The sequence below is a fragment of the Cetorhinus maximus genome, chromosome 4 (genome assembly GCF_964194155.1).
Source record: "Cetorhinus maximus chromosome 4, sCetMax3.hap1.1, whole genome shotgun sequence".
NCBI classification, from domain to species: Eukaryota; Metazoa; Chordata; class Chondrichthyes; order Lamniformes; family Cetorhinidae; genus Cetorhinus; species Cetorhinus maximus.
The window spans coordinates 103911285-103930972 of NC_135882.1; the positions used below are offsets into that span (position 1 = coordinate 103911285).

At 41.5% G+C, this 19688-nt stretch overlaps 1 protein-coding gene across 2 annotated transcripts in view; it reads left to right on the top strand.

The window, feature by feature from the left end:
• klhl14 (kelch-like family member 14) overlaps positions 1-19688 on the top strand; it is a 215231-nt gene that overhangs the window by 113349 nt on the left and 82194 nt on the right. For both annotated transcript variants that reach the window (XM_078540578.1, XM_078540577.1), the window contains exons 3-4: positions 10045-10134; positions 11473-11551. In XM_078540578.1, coding sequence (XP_078396704.1) covers positions 10045-10134; positions 11473-11551 — 169 coding nt within the window. The remainder of the gene's footprint in view (positions 1-10044; positions 10135-11472; positions 11552-19688) is intronic.

A 19688-nucleotide genomic window follows, 5' to 3' on the forward strand; every position in this document is an offset into this window, starting at 1 on the left:
AAAAGAATAAGGTGTATAAAGGAATGAGAGTGTTAGATAATACGAGAGAAGGATGTAGCACCATTTTAGATAGAAGCGGACTGAGAAGGACTATAAGAAATGCAAAGGCAGGTTTAGAATACATGTATGTAAATGTACAAAGTGTGATGAATAAAGACAGTGAGCTACAAGTGCAAATAGCCATGTGGGAATATGATGTAGTGGCAATAACAGAAACATGATGTAAAAATGGTAAGTACTTAGTGTTTAATATTCACAGATACAAAGTGTTCAGAAAAGATAGGGAAAGATAAAAGGAAGATGGGCAGTACTAATTAGGGAAGACATTGTCATGTTGAAAAGAAAGGATGTCCTTGAGGAAGCAAGGGCAGAATTCATTTGGTTAAAGTTGAGAAGCAAAAAGGGTATAATCACGCTATAGGGGTTATTTATAGGCCTCCAAATAGTGAGTGACAGATAGAGGAGCAAATCTGCAGGGAAATCATAGAGATGTGCAAGAACCAAAAAGTAGCGATATTAGGGGACATTAATTACCCAGATATTGATTAGGATAATGTTAGAGTAAAGGGTAAGGAGAGGGAAGAATTTCTGAAATGTGTTCAGAGAACTCCCTTGACCAGGTTCACTAATACTCTTTAGGGAAGGAAATCTATCATCCTTAGCGGGTCTGGCCTCTATGTGACTCCAGACCTACAGTAATGTGGTTGACACTTAACTGCCCTCTGAAATAGTCACTCAGTTCAAGGGCAATTAGGGATGGGCAGCAAATGTTGGCCTTGCCAGCGATGCCCACATCCCATGAATGAATTTTAAAAATGTATGTTCCCAGTCCAACTAGAAAGGAGACATTGCTGGATTTGGAGCTGGGGAACGTGGTGGACAAGTGTCTGTGGGAGGACAATGGGTAAGAGTGATCATCTTATCATGAGGTTTAGATTAATAATGGAGAAGAGCAAGGACAACCTAACATAGAACTTCTGAATTGGAAGAAGGGTATTTTCAATGGGATGAGAGGAACCTAACCAGGTAAAATAGAACCAAGGTTTTATAGTAAAAAGTTAATGAAACAATGAGTGATCTCTAAGGAAAAGATGCCTCAGGTATAGGGTAGGTACATTCCAACAAGAGGAAAAGGTAGGGGAACCAAAGTCAGTGGCTCCTTGGATGACGAGAGAGCTAAAGAATATGATGAAACAAAAACAGGGTGTATGATGTATGTCAGGTGAATTCTTCAATCAAGAACCAAGTCAAATAGAATAAATTGAGGGGAAGTGAAGAGGAAAACAGCACCAGGCATACCTAAAAACGAGGTGTCAACCTGATGAACACAGGACTACTTGCATGCCAAACAGCAGAAACTACGTGCAATAGACAGAGTTAAACGATCCCACAACCAATGGATCAGACCTAAGCTCAGCAGTCCTGCCGTATCCAGATGTGAATGGTGATGAACAATTAAACAATGAACTGTAGGAGGAGGCTGCACAAATACGCCCAACACAACAGTGCAAAAGATTAGGCTGAAGCATTTACAACCATCTTCAGCAAGAAGTGCCAAGTTGATCCATCTTGGCCTGTTCGTGAGGCCATCAGCATTGCAGATGGCAGTCTTCAACCAATTCAATTCATCCTTCGTGATATCAAGAAGCTGCTGAAGACAGTGGATACTTCAAAGGCTATGGGCTCTGACAACATTCTGGCAATAATACTGACGACTTGTGTTCAGAACTAGCTGCGCTCTTACTCTAGCTACAACACTGGCACCTACCCGACACTGTCTACAAAAAGGGGGACAAATTCAACCTGGCCAATTACCACACCATCAGTCTACTCTTGATCATCAGTGAAATGATAGAAGATGATGTTTGCAGTGCTAAGAGGCACTTACACAACAATAACCTGCTCATTGACACTTGGTTTGGGTTCCACTCGGACTCAGCTCCTGACCTCATTGCAGCCTTGATTCAAACATGGACAAAAAAGATGAACTCAAGAGCTGAGGTAAGAGTGACTTCCCTTGACATCAAGTCAGCATTTGACCAAGTGTGGTATCAAGGAGCCCTAGCAAAACTGGAGTCAATAGGAATCAGGGGGAAATCTCTCTGCTGTTTGGAATCATACCTAACACAAAGGAAGATGGCTGTGGTTGTTGGAGGTCAACCATCTCAATCCCAGGACATCACTGCAGGAGCTCCTCAGGGTAGTGTCTTAGGCCCAACCATCTTCAGCTGCTTCGCCGATGACCTTCCTTCCATCATAAGGCCAGAAGTGGGGATGTTCACTGATGATTGCACAATGTTCAGCAATATTCGCGATTCCTCAGATACTGAAGCAGTCCATGTCTAAATGCAGCAAGACCTGGATAATATCCAGACTTGGGCTGATAAGTGGCAACCAACATTTGCGCCACACAAGTGCCAGGCAATGACCATTTTCAACACGAGAGAATCCAACCATCTCTGCTTGACATTCAATGGCATTACCATCGCTGAATCCCCCACTATAACATCCTGGGGCGTATTATTGATCAGAAACTGAACTGGACCAGCCATATAAATACTGTGGCTACAAGAGCAGGACAGAGGCTGGGAATTTTGCAGCAGGTAACTCACCTCTTGACTTCCCAGACATTGTCCACAATCTACAAGGCACAAATCTGGAGTGTGATGAAATTCCCTCCACTTGCCTGGATGAGCGTTGTCCCGACAATACTCAAGATGTTTCTCACCATGCAGGACAAAGCAGCCCGCTTGATCGGCACCCCCATCTACCACCTTAAACATACACTCCCTCCACCACTGATGATCATGGCAGCAGTGTATACCATCCACAAGATGCGCCGCAGAAACTCATCAAGTCTTCTTTGATGGCACCTTCCAAACCTACAACCACTACCACCTAGAAGGACAAAGGCAGCTGATGCATGGGAACACCACTATCTGCAAATTCCCCTCCAAGCCACGCACCATCTTGACTTGGAACTATATCACCATTCCTTCACTGTCGCTGGGTCAAAATACTGGAATTCCTTCCCTAACAGCACTGTGGGTGTACCTACACCACTTGGACTGTAGCAGTTCAAGAAGGTGGCTCACCACCCCTTCAGGGCAACTAGGGTTTGGCAAAAAATGTTGGCTTAGCCCGTGATGCCCACATCTTATAAAAGAATAAAAAAAGTAGTGGAATGGCTTATTATAATCATCCAAACTTCCCTTGATATGGGGGGGCACTAGAGTATTGGAAAGTTGCAAATGCTACATTCCTGTTCAAGAGAGATTGTAAGGAAATTCGTAGTAACTGCAGGTCAGTCAGTTTGAGATCAGTGGTAGATAAAGTTTCAGAAAAATACTCAGGGAAAAAATTAACAGAGATTTGGAAAGATTTGAGCTCATAAGGAGAGACGGTCAGATCATGTTTGACTAATCTAATTGAATTATTTTAATGAAGTAACTAAGATGGTTGATGAAAGGAATGCAGTGTATGTTCTTTATATGGATTTTAAGGAAGCATTTGACGAAGTACCACAGAAAAGCCTTGTTCACAAATATGAGGCTCCTGCAATAGGACGATCAGTGTCAACTTGTAAAAAAAAAATTGGCGTAATGGTTGTTTTTCAGACTGGAGGATGGTAGACTGTGATGCTCCCCAAGGGTCAGTGATAGGGCCACTGCTTTTTTGCTACATATATAAATAGCTTGGACATTGGAATTCAGGGCAGAAAATTACGCTCGGCAGGCGAGCGCGTGCATGACCCGTCTGAGCATAAAATGACGCGTGATGATGTTGGGCGAGTGTCCTGACGTCATCACGCAGACCCGTGACACTTTGTTCGGTGGGCGTACACCATAGTGGTCTGCGCGCCCACCGACATTTAAAAGGCCTATTAAGGCCATTAAAAAGCTAATTAAATTTAAATTTATGCTGCCCATCCAACTAATGGTTGGTGGGCAGGCGAAAAGGCCAAGCAGCCTTAACATTTTTTAGGAAACCTCATCCACAGGTGGGATGAGGTTTCCTAAAGCAAATAAAAATCACATAAAAATTTTATACTTGAATTAAAAACATGTCCCTGCTCATGTGACAGGGTTATGTAGTGTGTATTATTATTATTATTATTATTAGTGTGAGATTATGTAGTGTGCACTCACGTACATGCGCGAAGGTAATGCTCGCCTGGCTCACATTCCTCCACTACCCTCCGCACAGACAGTGCTTAGCGCTGTTGCTCGTGTTTCACACTGGGTGGGCCTTAATTAGCCCATCAGCGTGAAATTGCCTTCTGGGCCCGATTGCGGGCGGTGGCCGGCTTCCCAACCGCCCCCGCCCGCCCCCACTGAGCCCGCATGCCAAGGGCAATATTCTGCCCACAGAGTAAAATTGTAAAATTTGCGGATGTTATCAAACTTGAGGATGATACAAATCAACTGCAACAGGACATAGATAGACTCACAGAATGGGCAGACAAGTGGTAGATAGAATTTAGTGTAGAGAAGTGTGAGATGATTGATTTTAACTGAATGAATAGAGACAGGCAATTTATACTTAATGGCACTGTTCTAAATTGTGACAGAGAGACCTGGGGATTCACGTTCATAGAACTTTGAAGGTGGCAGGACACATTGAGATGGTAGTCAGCAAAACATATGGGATCTTGAACTTCATAGATAGATGTATTCCTATTATCATCTTAGTGGCTCTTAGATGAGGTGTTCCTTGGTCAGGATTGATAGAGGCTGTTGGAGGAAAGGCTAATAGTAAACTTACCTTTTACCAAACAATTCCTAACTATGTACAGTACGAGGCTTTACTTAGAACTATCTCTCGACATACTCTGTTGTCATGTGATCTTATACCACTGATGATTTATTTACAAATTTAACATTAACCCTTTCCATCTCCCCCCCAGTCTAGATCCCATTAAGTACATTATTTACATTATCCTACATCTCTACTCGAAGTCTCTGCCTACTCCCCTGTTTCACAGAAGTATGTGTTGTGCTCGCTTCACCAATCTCCCTGACCTTCTTCTCAATTCTCTCTAGGGTTGTATAGGATTCAAGTTCTCCATGTTCTCTCTTGAAATTGGTAAAGTAGAATGTGCATCATCAGAGACTACTGGCTCTCTGTTCAGGTTGTCTTTCTGATCGTCTGAGTAGTTGGTCCATTCCATTGATGATCTTCTTCTTGTAGATACAAGTGCACTTCTGTTTCTCCGCACTATTCCATTTTCAGTCTCTATAAGATAAGATCGCGGATGTAGTGTTTTTTTCCAAAATTTGGCCTTTGCAATTCTGGTCACGAATCTATACTGATTCACCTGGTTGGAGTTCTGGTAAATCCTGCTCTCTATGGCATTGATTATAGTTTCTGGTTTGATTTGCATGCTACTCATCCTCCTTCTCCCTTACTCTCTCTATCTCTGCTACTTTGAGAAATAGCATAAGTGTTTGTGGAAGAACAGGAAGCTGAGTCCGTAGTCGTCTTCTCGTTAGAAGCTCTGATGGAACAAATCACTCTGGAGTGGTGTAAAAAGGTAGCTCAACAGTGCCAAGTTGATATAGTCATTTCTCTTCAACAAAGCCTTTACTGTCCTTACTTCACTTTCGGCCTCTTCATTAGCTCTTGAGTATCTGAGTGAACTAGTCATGTGGACAAATACATAGGCTTCTGTGAACTGCTTAAAACATTCATTTGAAAACTGTGGACCGTTGTCTGAAATGACTCGATCAGTATGGCATTAGTGACAAAAATTTCTTTTAGTAATTGTTGACTGCTTCCAAGGTGAGACCATGAAGACGTTTAACCTCAATCGATCTGGGATAATAGTCAACAGCTATGAGGAATGTATTCCCCTTGAGCTTGAGATGATCCATTCCGAGATGTTTCCACAGTCTGGATGGAAACAAGAATATCATCAGTGGCTCCCTTTGCTCCTGGTGATGGATTGCACAGGTGATGCAGCTCAAAATCATTTCCTCGCGTGATTTTGAGATCCTTAGCCACCAGATGGAATTTTGCACTCTAGCACTTTGTAATGCCTAGGTGTCCCTTGTGTATTCTCTGAAGGGTCATGGTTCTGAGGACTCTAGGTACGATCAATCTCTTAACATAAATCAACAAGTCATCCTCGAAACTGAGATGTCTTCATTGCTTGAAGTATTCGAGCTTCGGGGTGAGATTATTTGAAGCATATTTTGGCCATCCTTTGATGCGGTATTCCCAAATTTTTGCATATTCTTCATCTGATTTTTGTGCCTTTCGAATTTCATTTAGCTTCTGTGTTTTTGGTAGAAGTTTTGTGGTTAATAAATCATAGGACTCCAAACTTCAACAAAATTTAAGTCCTCTTGTTCAGGCTTTCCAACAGGCATGTGTGACAATGCCTCTGCTATTGTTTGTTGTTTTCATGCTCAGATTTATCCATCCGTTTCTTGCTTGATGCAAGCTGCTTTTCTCAGTAACTAACTTGTGGTTTCTTCCCCTGTAGTTCATGGGGAATCCTTGGCCTGGTTTTCTCAAGGTTTTCACATGGTTCTATTAGGTTCTGGTGCTGCTGCTTCGCAGCACTTGTTTCAGTTTTCTTAAGACCTCTAAATAGGTTTGGACATTCTGTCCTGAATTCTTTCAGTTTTTCTTGACTTTCAAATTTTTCTACTTTATGGATGAGTTGTAGGTCTGTGCAAGCTTTTCAGCTTAACAGTGAACACTTTTGGTTTTGGATCACACACAAAGTTTCTGTGATTTATTTTCCTTTGTACTGAGGTTTAGCAGTCAACTGCTCCTTGACCTTCAGTTGAATGCCTCCTGGACTGTGAAGTCGTTTGGTCAATGTCTGGAGGGAGTCTTGTTTTAGCCACTGTTCTGTGTCTGAAAGAACTGAAACTCCTGCTCCAGTTCCTAATTTGAAGTTTGTTTTATGTCTGTTGACCATAATGTCTGCCTCCAATAGTTCCTATTTCATCCTGGAATTTCTCCCAAGAATGGCACTTCAGTGTCTGTTCCATCTTCTATTTCTTGAATTCTATATACTTTAATTGGTTTCTCCTTAAATTTCTGTGTTAGGAGCTTTGGCTACGGCATACAAATTTAAAATGCCTCTCTTACAGGAATGGCACTCTGCATTTTTGGCAGGGCATTCTTCATGCCGGTGCAGCCTTTTCCTACCACAGGGAGAACACTGAGTAATAACGGCCACCATGCCCTCTGTGCTCTTTCCCTGCTTTTGAGTAGGTGTGCTGCTATTTCTGTGTCCTACAAACTGCACTGTATCAGCTGCTTTTCTCCACAAGATCTGTTTGTTGCCTCAAATAAATACCCGATTTTGCGTTCTCACTCATGCCTGCCTTGTTAACCGTACAGCCTATGATAGCGTTAAATCTTCCCTCAACTGCAGAAAATTTGATAAAGTCTGCTCTAAGACTCCATAACAATGCAATCCCAGATTAATTATTCTTTCAGAGCTCCATATTCACAATTCTCAGCTAGTTGATATTAATCGTTAATGAAAGAATGTTTGCTCTCTCCTGACCTTTGGATACGCCTATTAAACTTCACCCTTTCTATGATGGTGTTCTTTCTAAGGCTGAAATATGTGTCAAAGGCTTTTAGAACCTCTTTGTATGCCACCGTCTCTTTGTTTATGCCTGTCTGACTATTACATTGTCATCGCCACTACCTATGGCATAGAGAAGGGTACTGACCTGTTCATTGCTAGGCTTCTCTGCTGGTCCCAAAGCTGTCCTGTACCTAATAAACTTCCAATGCAGGTTCTACCACCTCAACTTGATCTGGGCCTTCCACGTGGTTGAAGCGCTCTGGCAAGGGTAAGATGTTCTCCATGGCTTTTCTTCAGTCCAGCCTTTTTTTGAGCTCTGTTGACATTTGTCCCATGCTGTTCTTGTTCCTTAGTGATTTCTTTTGTTGCTTTTTCCAGTTGCTGGGCTTTTTACTTGGTGGTTTTTCTGTTGTGTTTTCCGCTGTCACCATCTGTTATCATCGTTCTGGGTCTTAGATGAAATTCTCCTTGTTCAGGATTAATAGAGACTGCTGGAGGCAAGGCTGTTGGTAAACTTTATCTTTTATTGAACATGCTACCAACTATATACCGTACAAGGCTTAGCATGAATCGTCGCGTAGAACTATCTCTCAACATACTCTTGTCACGTGATGTTCATCACTGATAATATAGACTGCCTATTTACATGCTTAACATTAACCCATTATATTGCATCCAGTTCTGGTCACCACACTTTAGGAAGGATATGAACGTCTTCAAGAGAGTGCAGAGGGGATTAATCAGAATGGTTCCAGGGATGAGGGATTTTAGCTTCAAGGTTAGGTTGGAGAATGTGCGGTTGTTCTCCTGTAGTGAAGGAGGTTAATGGGAGATTTGATAGAGGTGTATGAGATTATGAGGTGTTTAGATAAGGTAGGCAAGGAAAAGCTGTTCACATTAGTACAAATACTAGGGGACACAGATTTACGATTTTGGGCAAGAGATAGGGTGGGATGTGAGGAAGAACCTTTTATGCAGTGGTAATGACCTGGAACTCTCTGCCTGTGAGGGTGGTGGTAGCAGAGATGATCACTGATTTCACAGGAAATTGGATTTGTAGGGCTACGTGGAAAGAGTGCGGGAATGGAACTGTCTTGTGTTGCTTTGCAGAGAGCCAGCATGGGCTCATTTGGCTGAATGGCATCGTTCTGTGCTGTAATGAGTCTATGATATTTTTTGTGGAGCCAGGAGAAGCATATGTGCAGTGGTCCATGATCGCAATGCACCGCCCCTCACATTTAACTTTCTGACGGACAGTCTGGCCCTATATTGGTAGGCCTCAATTTACTCAGCTGCTTTGGGATATTCCTTTGGCATTCTCAGCTCACAAGTCCAATGTTAATGAGGCAATAGCTCAAAAGTCACTGTCACTTCTCCATTTTGAGTGTAGGCAACCAGATGGCTACTTCCACAGGAGCTGTGCCTACATTTCTAAAAGGCTTTTAATAAAGTTCTGCATGAGAGGTTGTTAATTAAACTCAAAGCTAGAGATTCAGGGCAAACCCCAAGGCTGGATAAGAAACTGCCTGGAAGGTGGGGGAAATACTGAGTGGGATCCCTGAGAGTTTGATGTGGGTGCAGTGCTGTTTCTAATCTACATAAATGAACACAAAGTGGCCAGCTTTGCAGATGGTAACAATCTAAAAATGGGAGTTAAATTGGCAAAGTGTGCATTAGTGTGATTTTTTTCTATTTCTGGAAGCAGCCTACTTTATGGTATCTCTGAGCAAATTTCTGAACACATGTGCCAGCTGGGCATGAGACTAGTGTTCATTTCAAACTTTTATAGATATCAATGAGAGAAGTTATTCATTTCATGAGTTCAGGCTGAATTCAAACCCAAGTTCCAGATGTGAAAAGATAGTATTTTACCTACTTGGGTCTGAGAAAACCGAGCTCATACTAAAATCTGGGCTTCAATTTACAAGCAAGCAGGTGACAGAGTAGGTTAGCATTGGAAATTGAAGAAAAGCACATTTGATGTTTGTGGCATTGTTTATTTGTCCTTTTCCCGGTCCTGATAGTTCTGGGGAATACTTAGACAATTGTCACTGGGAACTTCATCAGAACTTCTGCCACTTCACTGCTGGAAGCTTTGACAGAAATTCTATAATTTGTTCAGTCACATTAAGGGGTTTTCTTATTTTCCAAGCTTTCAGTCCGGCAAAAGGTCTACACCCAAAATGTTGATCTCTTTCCTAGATCTTTACAAATCTTTACATTTCCAATATTTGCATTTCCCCCCTTTTTTTTATCAGCAAAGAGGTTTTTTTTATCCCATTCAGGTGTAACCCAGCTGTACATTTACAATGATTCTAAATATCAAACATAAAAATCTGACATTACCCCGCCATTTCTTTGTGAGAAACGCAATGTGAAAGTGCAGTGCCTCCAATAAGCTTGCCTGGCCGATTAATGAAACTATTAATGGTCCGTACTGATCCCATAATAAGACTGTACAGTGAAGATGTTTTTGTTCTTTATTTCAGTAATGCCTTATAACAGTGCCCACCACTGCGTTGTGGAAGTAGAAAACTTCCTATTTGTACTAGGAGGAGAAGACCAATGGAACCCAAACGGTAATAACAGACTGCATGGTACTTCATACTTCACTTCAAAGGACTGTATCAACATTTTCTGGTAACAGACATAGTTAAAACTACATTTATACATATTTTAATGTAATTAGAAGCTGGAAGTATGGCATCTTGGTAACAAGCGATGAAGTGAAACAAAAGTTGCCAAAAATCGCATACAGTTTTGGAGTCACTTTCTTGCGGTCCTAGTTAGTCTTTCTCCTTACTGTAACTTTTGTTTTAATTAGCAACATATTTAAAGGGTTTGTATTCTGTCCCTCAGCCTGACTTAGAGTGAAGGAAGATTCCAGTCATTTGGTGTAACAGCTGCTGGTACAGTCTACGTCTTACGCTCACCAATACTATCTGAAAGGACAGTTTGAATTAAAGTGCTGATAGGCAGGTCATGAATGTAGAAGCAGCTTTTACAGTGGCAAGCTGGAAATTGCCTTCCTTCCTAGGCATGCTGGGAGAGAAGCATAGCACTGGTGTTTTAAAACTGCTGCTTAAAATGAAAATACTGGTGAGGAGATCTTTCAGGGAACGGTGCATTGTAGGTTGAAAATCTCAGGCTGTGTTTCACCAACAGTGTTCCCTCTAATCTGGGTGGCTGCACAACCTGAAAGTTCCCACCTAGGCTACGCAGAAAAGTTGGCCCCATTCATTTGTGGCCACACAAAAATATTTAGATGGATGGTGCACTGAAACAAATCACCCACATATATAAATATAAAATTGAGAGGGTACATCGCTCACCACAATTTGTCATAGAGAAAAAAATCAGATCTGCTGGTTTAAAAACCAGGAAATTATAAACTTTCAATATTTGAGAACAGAATTGCACAGCAGAAGCAAAGATGGTTGACTCAATCACAAATAGACACAAAGATGAAATTGTTGCACTGCCCTTGTCTTCATCGGGCTATAAAATACAGCTTTGATAAATTGTGACTTAGACTGAAAAAGTACAGCTTTCTGTATCTTAAGAGAGTAAAAAGCCTATAATTAATGCACAAAGGAGAGCGTGTAGCATTTTTGCTAGCTGCTTAGATAGTCCTCAGGTATTGAGATCAACGTCAATTGATCTCAATACCTGAGGCCTATCTGAATTGTTATTGTTAACAATGAATTGCTAACACTGAATTGCTATTAAAATCCAGAAATCATTCTATCAAGTTTGGTGTACTTAGTCTAAGAGTTGACCTTTTTACTAAATTCTAGGAAATGAATGGGTTATTGGTGATGCAACATAATTTTTTTTGTTTAAAATTCTCTGAGTGCCTTAGTATATCATATTTTACCCCTGGAACTTGTTTAATTCACTGATTTTTTTTTAAACAGGGAAACACAGCACTAATTTTGTTAGCCGGTATGATCCTAGATTTAACAGCTGGATACAACTCCCACCTATGCAAGAAAGGTAATACCTTTTGACATTTCAGAAATGTTTAATATTTAATACCACACATAAGCTGAGGAGTTCAACTTAACGTACATCACTGGGCCTTTGTAGATGTATGTGTAGATACATTCGTCACACTATAGTCATCAGGTTGGTGATAAATTAACAAAACTCATTTGGAAATCATACTTCATTAATGGATTACTCTTCAATAAAAAGGCTACATTCTTGGTTTGCTGTCTAATCCAACTCAAGGTCTGCTTTCTTAGATATCTGTCTGCTTCATGTCTACATTTCTAGATTAATGTTCATGTTAAGTTTATATTCTTAGATGCTCCACTCCAAGTTTGTATCCTTAGGCTGCCTATCTTTTCCAATTCTTCTGTCTATTCTAAGTCTAAGATTATTTTCCAATCTGCTTTTTTTGCATTGCAATACAATGCAATCTTTTGATCTTCTTGGATTGCTGTTCAGGTCAGCCACTGAATCTGGATTACCTCCCAATCCAAGATCTGCATTTTTGGTCTCCAGCCCAATCTAAAATCCACATTTGTAGAATGTAGGCCAAAACCAATCTAAAATTTGCATTCAAGATCTGTTGTGTAAACAATGGTGGCATTCTTGGAACACTGGCCAGTTCAATGTCCACATTCTTTAATTATTGCCTAGGCCAAGATCTTTTTCTGTGGCCTGCAGGAGCTTTGGTTTTTATAGTGTGTGTGTGTGTGCGCACACTTTGGGACATGCATTAAGAAGACTGGTCTTCGGATTTATGAAAATAAAACATTGAAATTTGAAATTCCAGGATTAGAATAATGGAGACTTGCTCGTTCCAGAAAACAAAATTTAAGATAAACTGGGAGAATGGATATAGGAGTCATTGTGATAAAGTAGCAAATCTGATCTGTAAATCATACAACCTATCTTCTTCTGTGACATTTGTTTAGATATGGGGAGATAGTCACGTTCAAATTATAACTTAATATACTTAAAATGTATTAATGAAAATGTGTTGGATGCTTAATTAAAATTGAGACACTAAACTCACACAAACCAAATTACTCTGACATGAAATTAAGATGTACACTAGCTATGAGTGTGTTGCTGAAGTGACCATTATATTTAATACATATCACGCTTTACTTAATTTGTATGATTAAAAATGAAATGGCAAAGTGAATGAAGAAAATAACCTACATTTATTAAGCACCTTATCTTGTTGCCCAGAAATGTTCCAAAGCACTTTACACATAATGTGTAACTTCAGAAAGGATTAAACTGGCTGTATCGATTGGCCACACACTATAGGCCAGAATTGATTTTCTTTTCTACTGAATTACTTGAAGTACAGTAGTTCATGTTAGTATTACAGACAGGGGAGAGATGGTGCAATGGTTCTACCTTTTTCCACCTCTTGACTAACTGCAACAAGATGTGTTTCAAAGAAGTGTTTTAGCCCCTTGAATACTGTGACTCTCAAGAATAGACACAAGACAGGCTTTCTTGCAAATTTTCTAAAAAAAAACAAGAATAAACATTTATTTCTCATTGCCCAAAATGTAATCTCAACAGCACCCAATCACTCATTCACACAAGGCACACACAGAGGCAAGAAAACATGGTTACAAAAGGTGTAGCATGCACTTAGATTTTTCAAAGAATCCAAAATGTCACTTTTACTCCTAGTTTTCGAGATGGTAGCTAGAAACATTGCAGGCCTGATAATGCTCTTTTAGTTCACTGGAAACAATGGAGATTGGAAATATCTGGCAATAAATTCACAGTGGCTTACTTCTGGCAACAGTGGGTTTCTGGTTTGGTTCTGCAAATCAGTAGGTAAAAAGACAGCCACACTTTCTCTGCCTTCTATGGGATGCTATGTTGGGTCCTTTCTTTTGCTGGGCATTATGTCTTCCCTCTATGGTCTCTGTCTCCCAGACTAAATGACTGACCTGGGCTACTGCTCACAATGTGAGTTAAAAAGGTGTTTCTTACCATATGCTGGTTTCTGTCATGTGACCATAGTATAGATGTTCCCATTTTCCACTGATGACGTCAGCATTGACACACAGAAGGGATTTTAATCTCAGCCATTTGCACCTTCTTGTGATAAAGTGGTTTTCCTCACACCAATTTTGTGGGATTTCAGTCATTGAAACAATAATGGATGTTAAGCCCGCAGTGGAGATCTGTTGCATTTTTAATATCTTCACAAATGAATGTCTGAAAGGTTGTTTACATTTTGATTTCCTGACCATACAAGTAGGCTACTTCCAGCCTTGGGCAGTCTCATGTATATTTTCAGACAAGGGGGGACGCTGCCTGACCCCCTCAACTCCATCTTGTTTCAAAGTAAATTTTCCATTTTCCTTTCTACTTTTTAAAAGTACTGTCCATCTTTTTCATAAATTCGCAGGCCTAACTATGCGCGCAGGACATTAGGCAGATGAATGGAAATATTTTTATTTTAAAAGTTCTTATCTAATTAACCATTTTCCATGACTGTGTTACTAAAACGTATCTGTCTTAGTCAGGGATAACCATAATTGCTGTGATTAGTCGACTGATTATATTGTTGATTCATCAACATTGCTGCTCTAAAATGTATGAACACGCAGCAACACACAGTGGACATTCAAGGAACTACATGTAATGTTCAGTTCATCAACAGGAGACATGGGTCAATATTAACACAACTTCGATGACATGAAAGTGAAGTGGGTGGGTGGGGGCTCTTAATCCATTGTGCATGCGCTCGTTGCTTTTTTTTTAACGGGTATCCGAGTGTTCCACTGTGAAGAGGTGGAATACTTAATTAATATATTTAAATTGGATTCCCACAGTGCATTTGTTTCAGGAAACTTCGAAATGCAGGGAGGCAGGCGCTGCAAACTCCTCAATGTAACTGCCTTTTTCAGCACTTCTAATGAGTCAGCTTGGTTGCTATTAGGAATCAAGTTTGGATTCTTTTGGTTAGACTTCCAAAAGCAATATCGCTGTGTCTAAGGGAATATGTTTGACTAGGTACAGAAGGAAAGTTTAGTTTGTCACTTATCTCAGTTGTCTTTTTTATTCTATAATTGGAAAAACCTGATCTGAAGCAAACTGATCATTTTGGTTTGTTACTCAAAATTATTTAGCCTGAATGTGACCAATTCAATGCTCCTAAGAAAATTTTTAATTCTCTTTCCAATGGATCCTTGACTGTTTCCATGATGACTAAAAAAGTTTGTTGCTGAAGGAACAAAGTGAGGAATCAACATTAGCTTCCCAAAAACTAAGATTTTGCTACTGGCATTTGGAATATTTTAGAATGATGAAAATGGAAGAAAGTTGCTAATGTTGATGAGAAGATAGAGGTAACAGTTGGATGATGGAAGATGCAAAAAAGAGGTGAAGAGACATTGCACAGCTGGAATTGTTTTTGATGGAGTACAGAGATTACCCTGGTGGATGATAGTGATACTATGGGATGTAAAAGGCTAATGTCTAGTCACTATTTCTGTACCATGCTGGGAACTGATGCTGATGAAGGAACATAGGCAGGTAAAGGGTGGGCCATGTACAACTGTGAAGCATGTTTCAACAAGAAGATTGTGCTGGGCTATATCTGCTATATGAATAAAAATCAGTACTCTCGGAAATTAATATGATGCGTTCCAGCAGAGAAAAGATTCAGGTGAATGGGAAGATCAGAATAAAATAGTGACAACAGTCAGACAGCTTTGTGAGCTAACAGAATGGAGCATAGGAGTCACGGCTCGTGGTGTCTATGACAGCCTGCTTAACTTGCAACTGATGATAAATTCAAGAGAGCCTAAAATTACTTCTAGTTATTTTGTTTGTTTGAACACTATGCCCATGTATCCAGAAGCACACACAAAAATTTGGTAACCTAAATTGTTTTAACAGAACAACTTTGCTCATACCATAGTAGGTGTAAGTCTCAAAGAAGACCACTCACAATTTTTCAACATATTATCCCTGAACTTTTACGGCCAATGATATTGACACTTTGCTGGGATTGCATCCATCGGTAACCTTTGCCATTGTGCTGACCGTATCAATCTTTTTCATAGTTTGCCTGTAAATTGTGGGCTTCTGTGCCATCAGAGGTACATTTAGAGTGTCTGTCATGAGGCTCCAAAAAGCCCAGTAGAAGAGTGCCAGGTCCACCTCTTCTACAGCAAAGACCATGTTTATTGGCGAGGTGGGAGGGGCGGGGGGGGGGGGGGGGGGGGGGGCGCACGGGGGGTGTGGGGGCCAGTCGGTGGGGGAGGGTGAGGGCAGTGGAAAAGGTACGGTTGCTAAATTTGCTGATGGTACAAAGGTAGGAAGGAAAGTAAGTTGTGAAAAGGACATAAGGAGGCTACAAAGGGATATAGATAGGTTAAGTGAGTGAGCAAAGACCTGACAATTGGAGTGTAATGTAAGAAAATGTGAAACTGTCCATTTTGGCAGGAAGAATAAAAAAGCATGTTATCTAAATGGTGAGAGATTGCAGAGCTCTGAGATGCAGAGAAATCTGGATATCCTAGTGCATGAATCGCAAAAGATTAGTATGCAAGTACATCAAGTAATTAGGAAAGCTAATAGGATGTTATTGTTTATTGTGAGGGGAACTGATTACAAAAGTAGGGAGGTCATGCTTCAGTTATACAGGGCATTGGTAAGACCACATCTGGAGCACTGTGTCCAGTATTAGTCTCCTTATTTAAGGAAGGATGTGAATGGAGTAGAAGCAAATCAGAGAAGATTTACTAGACTAATACCTGGAATAGGTGGGTTGTCTTATGAGGAGAGGTTGGGCAGGTTAGGCTTGTATCCGACGGATTTTAGAAGAGTAAGAGGTGACAATTGAAACATATAAGATCCTGAGGAGTCTTGACAGGGTGGATGTCGAAAGGATGTGTCCTCTTATGGAAGAACCTAGAACTAGAGGTCACTTTAAAGATAAGGTGTCACCCATTTCAGACAGAGATGAGGAGAATTGTTTTCTCTCAGATGGTTGTGAGTCTTTGAAACTATCTTCCTCAAAGGGTGGTAGAAGCAGAGTCTTTGAATATTTTTAAGGCAGAATAGATAGATTTTGATAAACAAGGGGGTGAACGGTATCAGGGTAAGTGGAATGTGGAGCTGAGGTTACAATCAGATCAGCCATGATCTTTTTGAATGGTGGAGCAGGCTCAAGGGGCTGAGTGACCTACTCCTGTTCTAAGTTCATATGATTATATGACCTTGTTCCAACTAATCATTCAGAAAACTTTATTTAGAATGCAGGGGCTAGTGTATTTAGATCCTCGCCAAGTTTCTGACTGTTCCAGTGAGGTTAAGAAGAATGGTTGATGATTTTTGAGAAGACAATAGCATAGTGGTAATGTTACTGGACTATTAATCCAGAAGTCCAAGCTAATGCTTTGGGGGCATGAATTCAAATCCCACCATGGCAGCTGATGTTATCTGAATTAAATTCATAAATCTGGAATATAAAGCTAGTCTCAGTAATGGTGATCTGAACGCTATCATCGATTGCTGTAAAAACCCATCTGGTTCACTAAGGCCCTTTAGGGAATGAAATCTGCCTTCTTTACCTGGTCTAGCCTACTTGAGGCTCCAGACCGACAACAATGTGGTTGACACTTAAGTCCCTCTGAAATGGCCTAGCAAGCCATTCAGTTCACGGGCAATTAGGGATTGGCAACACAAGCTGGCCTTGCCAGCGATGCCCACATCCCCTGAAAGAATTTTAAAAATCATTTTATAAAGTATTTCAAATAGCTTTATATTATAGGAATGGATCACTTCAATCTATTTTTTTATTCTGAAGTTATTCCAATTGTTGACAACTACATGTGATTGCCTTAAAAATTAGAATCAATTATTTTCTTAAACAATATAAGGCCCTCAGTAAGGGTTTGGGAAAATGTCCCGGCAGTGTGGAAATTTGTGGAAATCTTATATTACAATAGAACATTTGAAGTTTACAACAAAATGAGGCTACTCAGTCCATTGTGACTATACTAGCTCTTTGCCAGATTATTGCAAAACTAATTCCACTTCCATGTTTCTTCCCAATAGCCATATAACTTTCTCAGATTGAAATACTTATCCAATTTTCCTCCCTCTGGCAAAGGTCTCCACACTCCAAAAATACTGTGTAAAGAAATTGCTCTTGACTGTTCTCACTCTCTTAAACGTTTAAACTTTGATGAAGTGTCACACAACAAACTTGTGGACGAAGTTATAGCTCATGGAATAAAAGGGGGAGTAGCAATATGAATGCAAAATTGTCTGAGTGAATGGAAACAGAGTTTCACGGTTATATTTCAGACCGACAAAGGTCTATAGTGGAGTTCCCCAGGGATCTTCTTGATATCTATGACCTAGAACTTGATGACCAAGATGTAGAATCAGTTTGGGTAGAGATAAGAAATAGTAAATGGTAACAAATCACTTGAGGGAGCGGTTTATAGGTCCCCAAACAGTAACCACACTGTAGGATGGGGAATACAGGAATAAATAATGGGAGTTTGTGAGAAAGACAAGGTGATAATTATGGGTGATTTCAATCTACATATAGGCCAGAATTTTGACGTTGGCGTGCAGGGGCGGGCCAGACACGCCAACATGTAAAATGACGCACTGTGATGTCAGGCATGCGTCCCGACGTCACCACACGCCATCACGATATTTCAGTGGGCGGGCATGCTGTGAGCTCTGATATGCGCCCATCATTAATTAACGGGCCACTTAAGGTCCTTGGGGCATTAATAGACTGAAGTTTTTCGTAGCCTGTGCGATCTTCAGAGTGTCGCACTGGCACAACGGGCAGGCAAGTAGGCCACATTTTTAAAACCTCATACACGGGCGGGATAAGAGGGGTGAGTGGGCTCGCGAGTGCTATTTGTTAGTCATTTACTTTTTAAACTTACTGCTGCTTGCTTGTGTGAACAGGAGAACTTCAAATCTCTTCAGAGCTACTTGTACAGGAATAAGAGGGTTCAGGTCAGGACTCTGGAGTAAACATCATTCTTGGGGCCTTGCAGGTTTCAGGCAGCCTTCCCTTATCCTGGGAATGGGGATTGTACTCTCCACTGGAGGCACCTCCTCTGAGGAGGAAGAGATGGCCAGAAGGGGGAGGAGACCAGGAGTCAATATTCAGCCTCCAGGGGATCCACCTTTGGGAGGACAAGCCATGAAATCAGCTCCAACTGTGTGGGTGGACACCCCATGCCAGTGGCGCTGAAGGTCACGGTTGCCGTCAACTTCTATGCCTCCAGCTCTTTCCAGTGGTCGGTGGGTGATCTTTGCAGAGTCTCCCAGTCAGCTATCCACAATTGTGTCAAGCTGGTGACAGACGCTCTGTTCAGGTGTGCATTGGCTTTCATTCACTACTGCTGGGACGAGGCCAGCCAGGCACAGCGAGCCAGAGGCTTTGCAATGAATGCTGGCTTCCCCCGCATCCAGGGTGCGATCGACTGCACATGTGGCCATCAAGGCGCCAGCAGGTGAATCTGGTGCCTTCATCAACAGGAAGGGCTTCCACTCCACGAACGTGCAGATAGTGTGCGAGCATAGGATGCTGATTTTGCAAGTCTGTGCAAGGTACCAAGGCAGCTCCCATGACGCATTCATACTCAGACACTCCCAGGTGCCGAGGCTCTTCAGTGCTCCAGCCTGGCTGGATGGATGGCTGCTGGGTGGCAAGGGCTATCCCCTCAAAAGGTGGCTCATGATGCCCCTCTGCCATCCAAGAACAGAGGCTGAGCAGTGGTACAATAGGAGCCATGCCTCCACAAGGGCTGTGGTAGAGAGAACCATCGGTCTTCTCAAGATGCGCTTCCGATGCCTGGACCGTTCACTGCAATACCCCCCAGATCATGTGTCGCTGATAGTAGTTGTATGCTGCACTCTCCACAATCTGGTGCCGGAAAGAGGGGATGCAGTGGAGGAAGAAGATGTAGACGCAGATGCTCTGGCTGCACACAATGAGTCCTGTAGTGAGTCCGAGGATAAGCATGCTCAGGAGGAGATAGATGCTAACCCGGGCAACCTCCAGTGAGGCAGGGACACCTGGGAGGCTTTGATCCAATGATCCTTCAGCTAGCCCACCACAGATAGACCTCCAACACATGCCAGGGCTGCAGGCTCCATA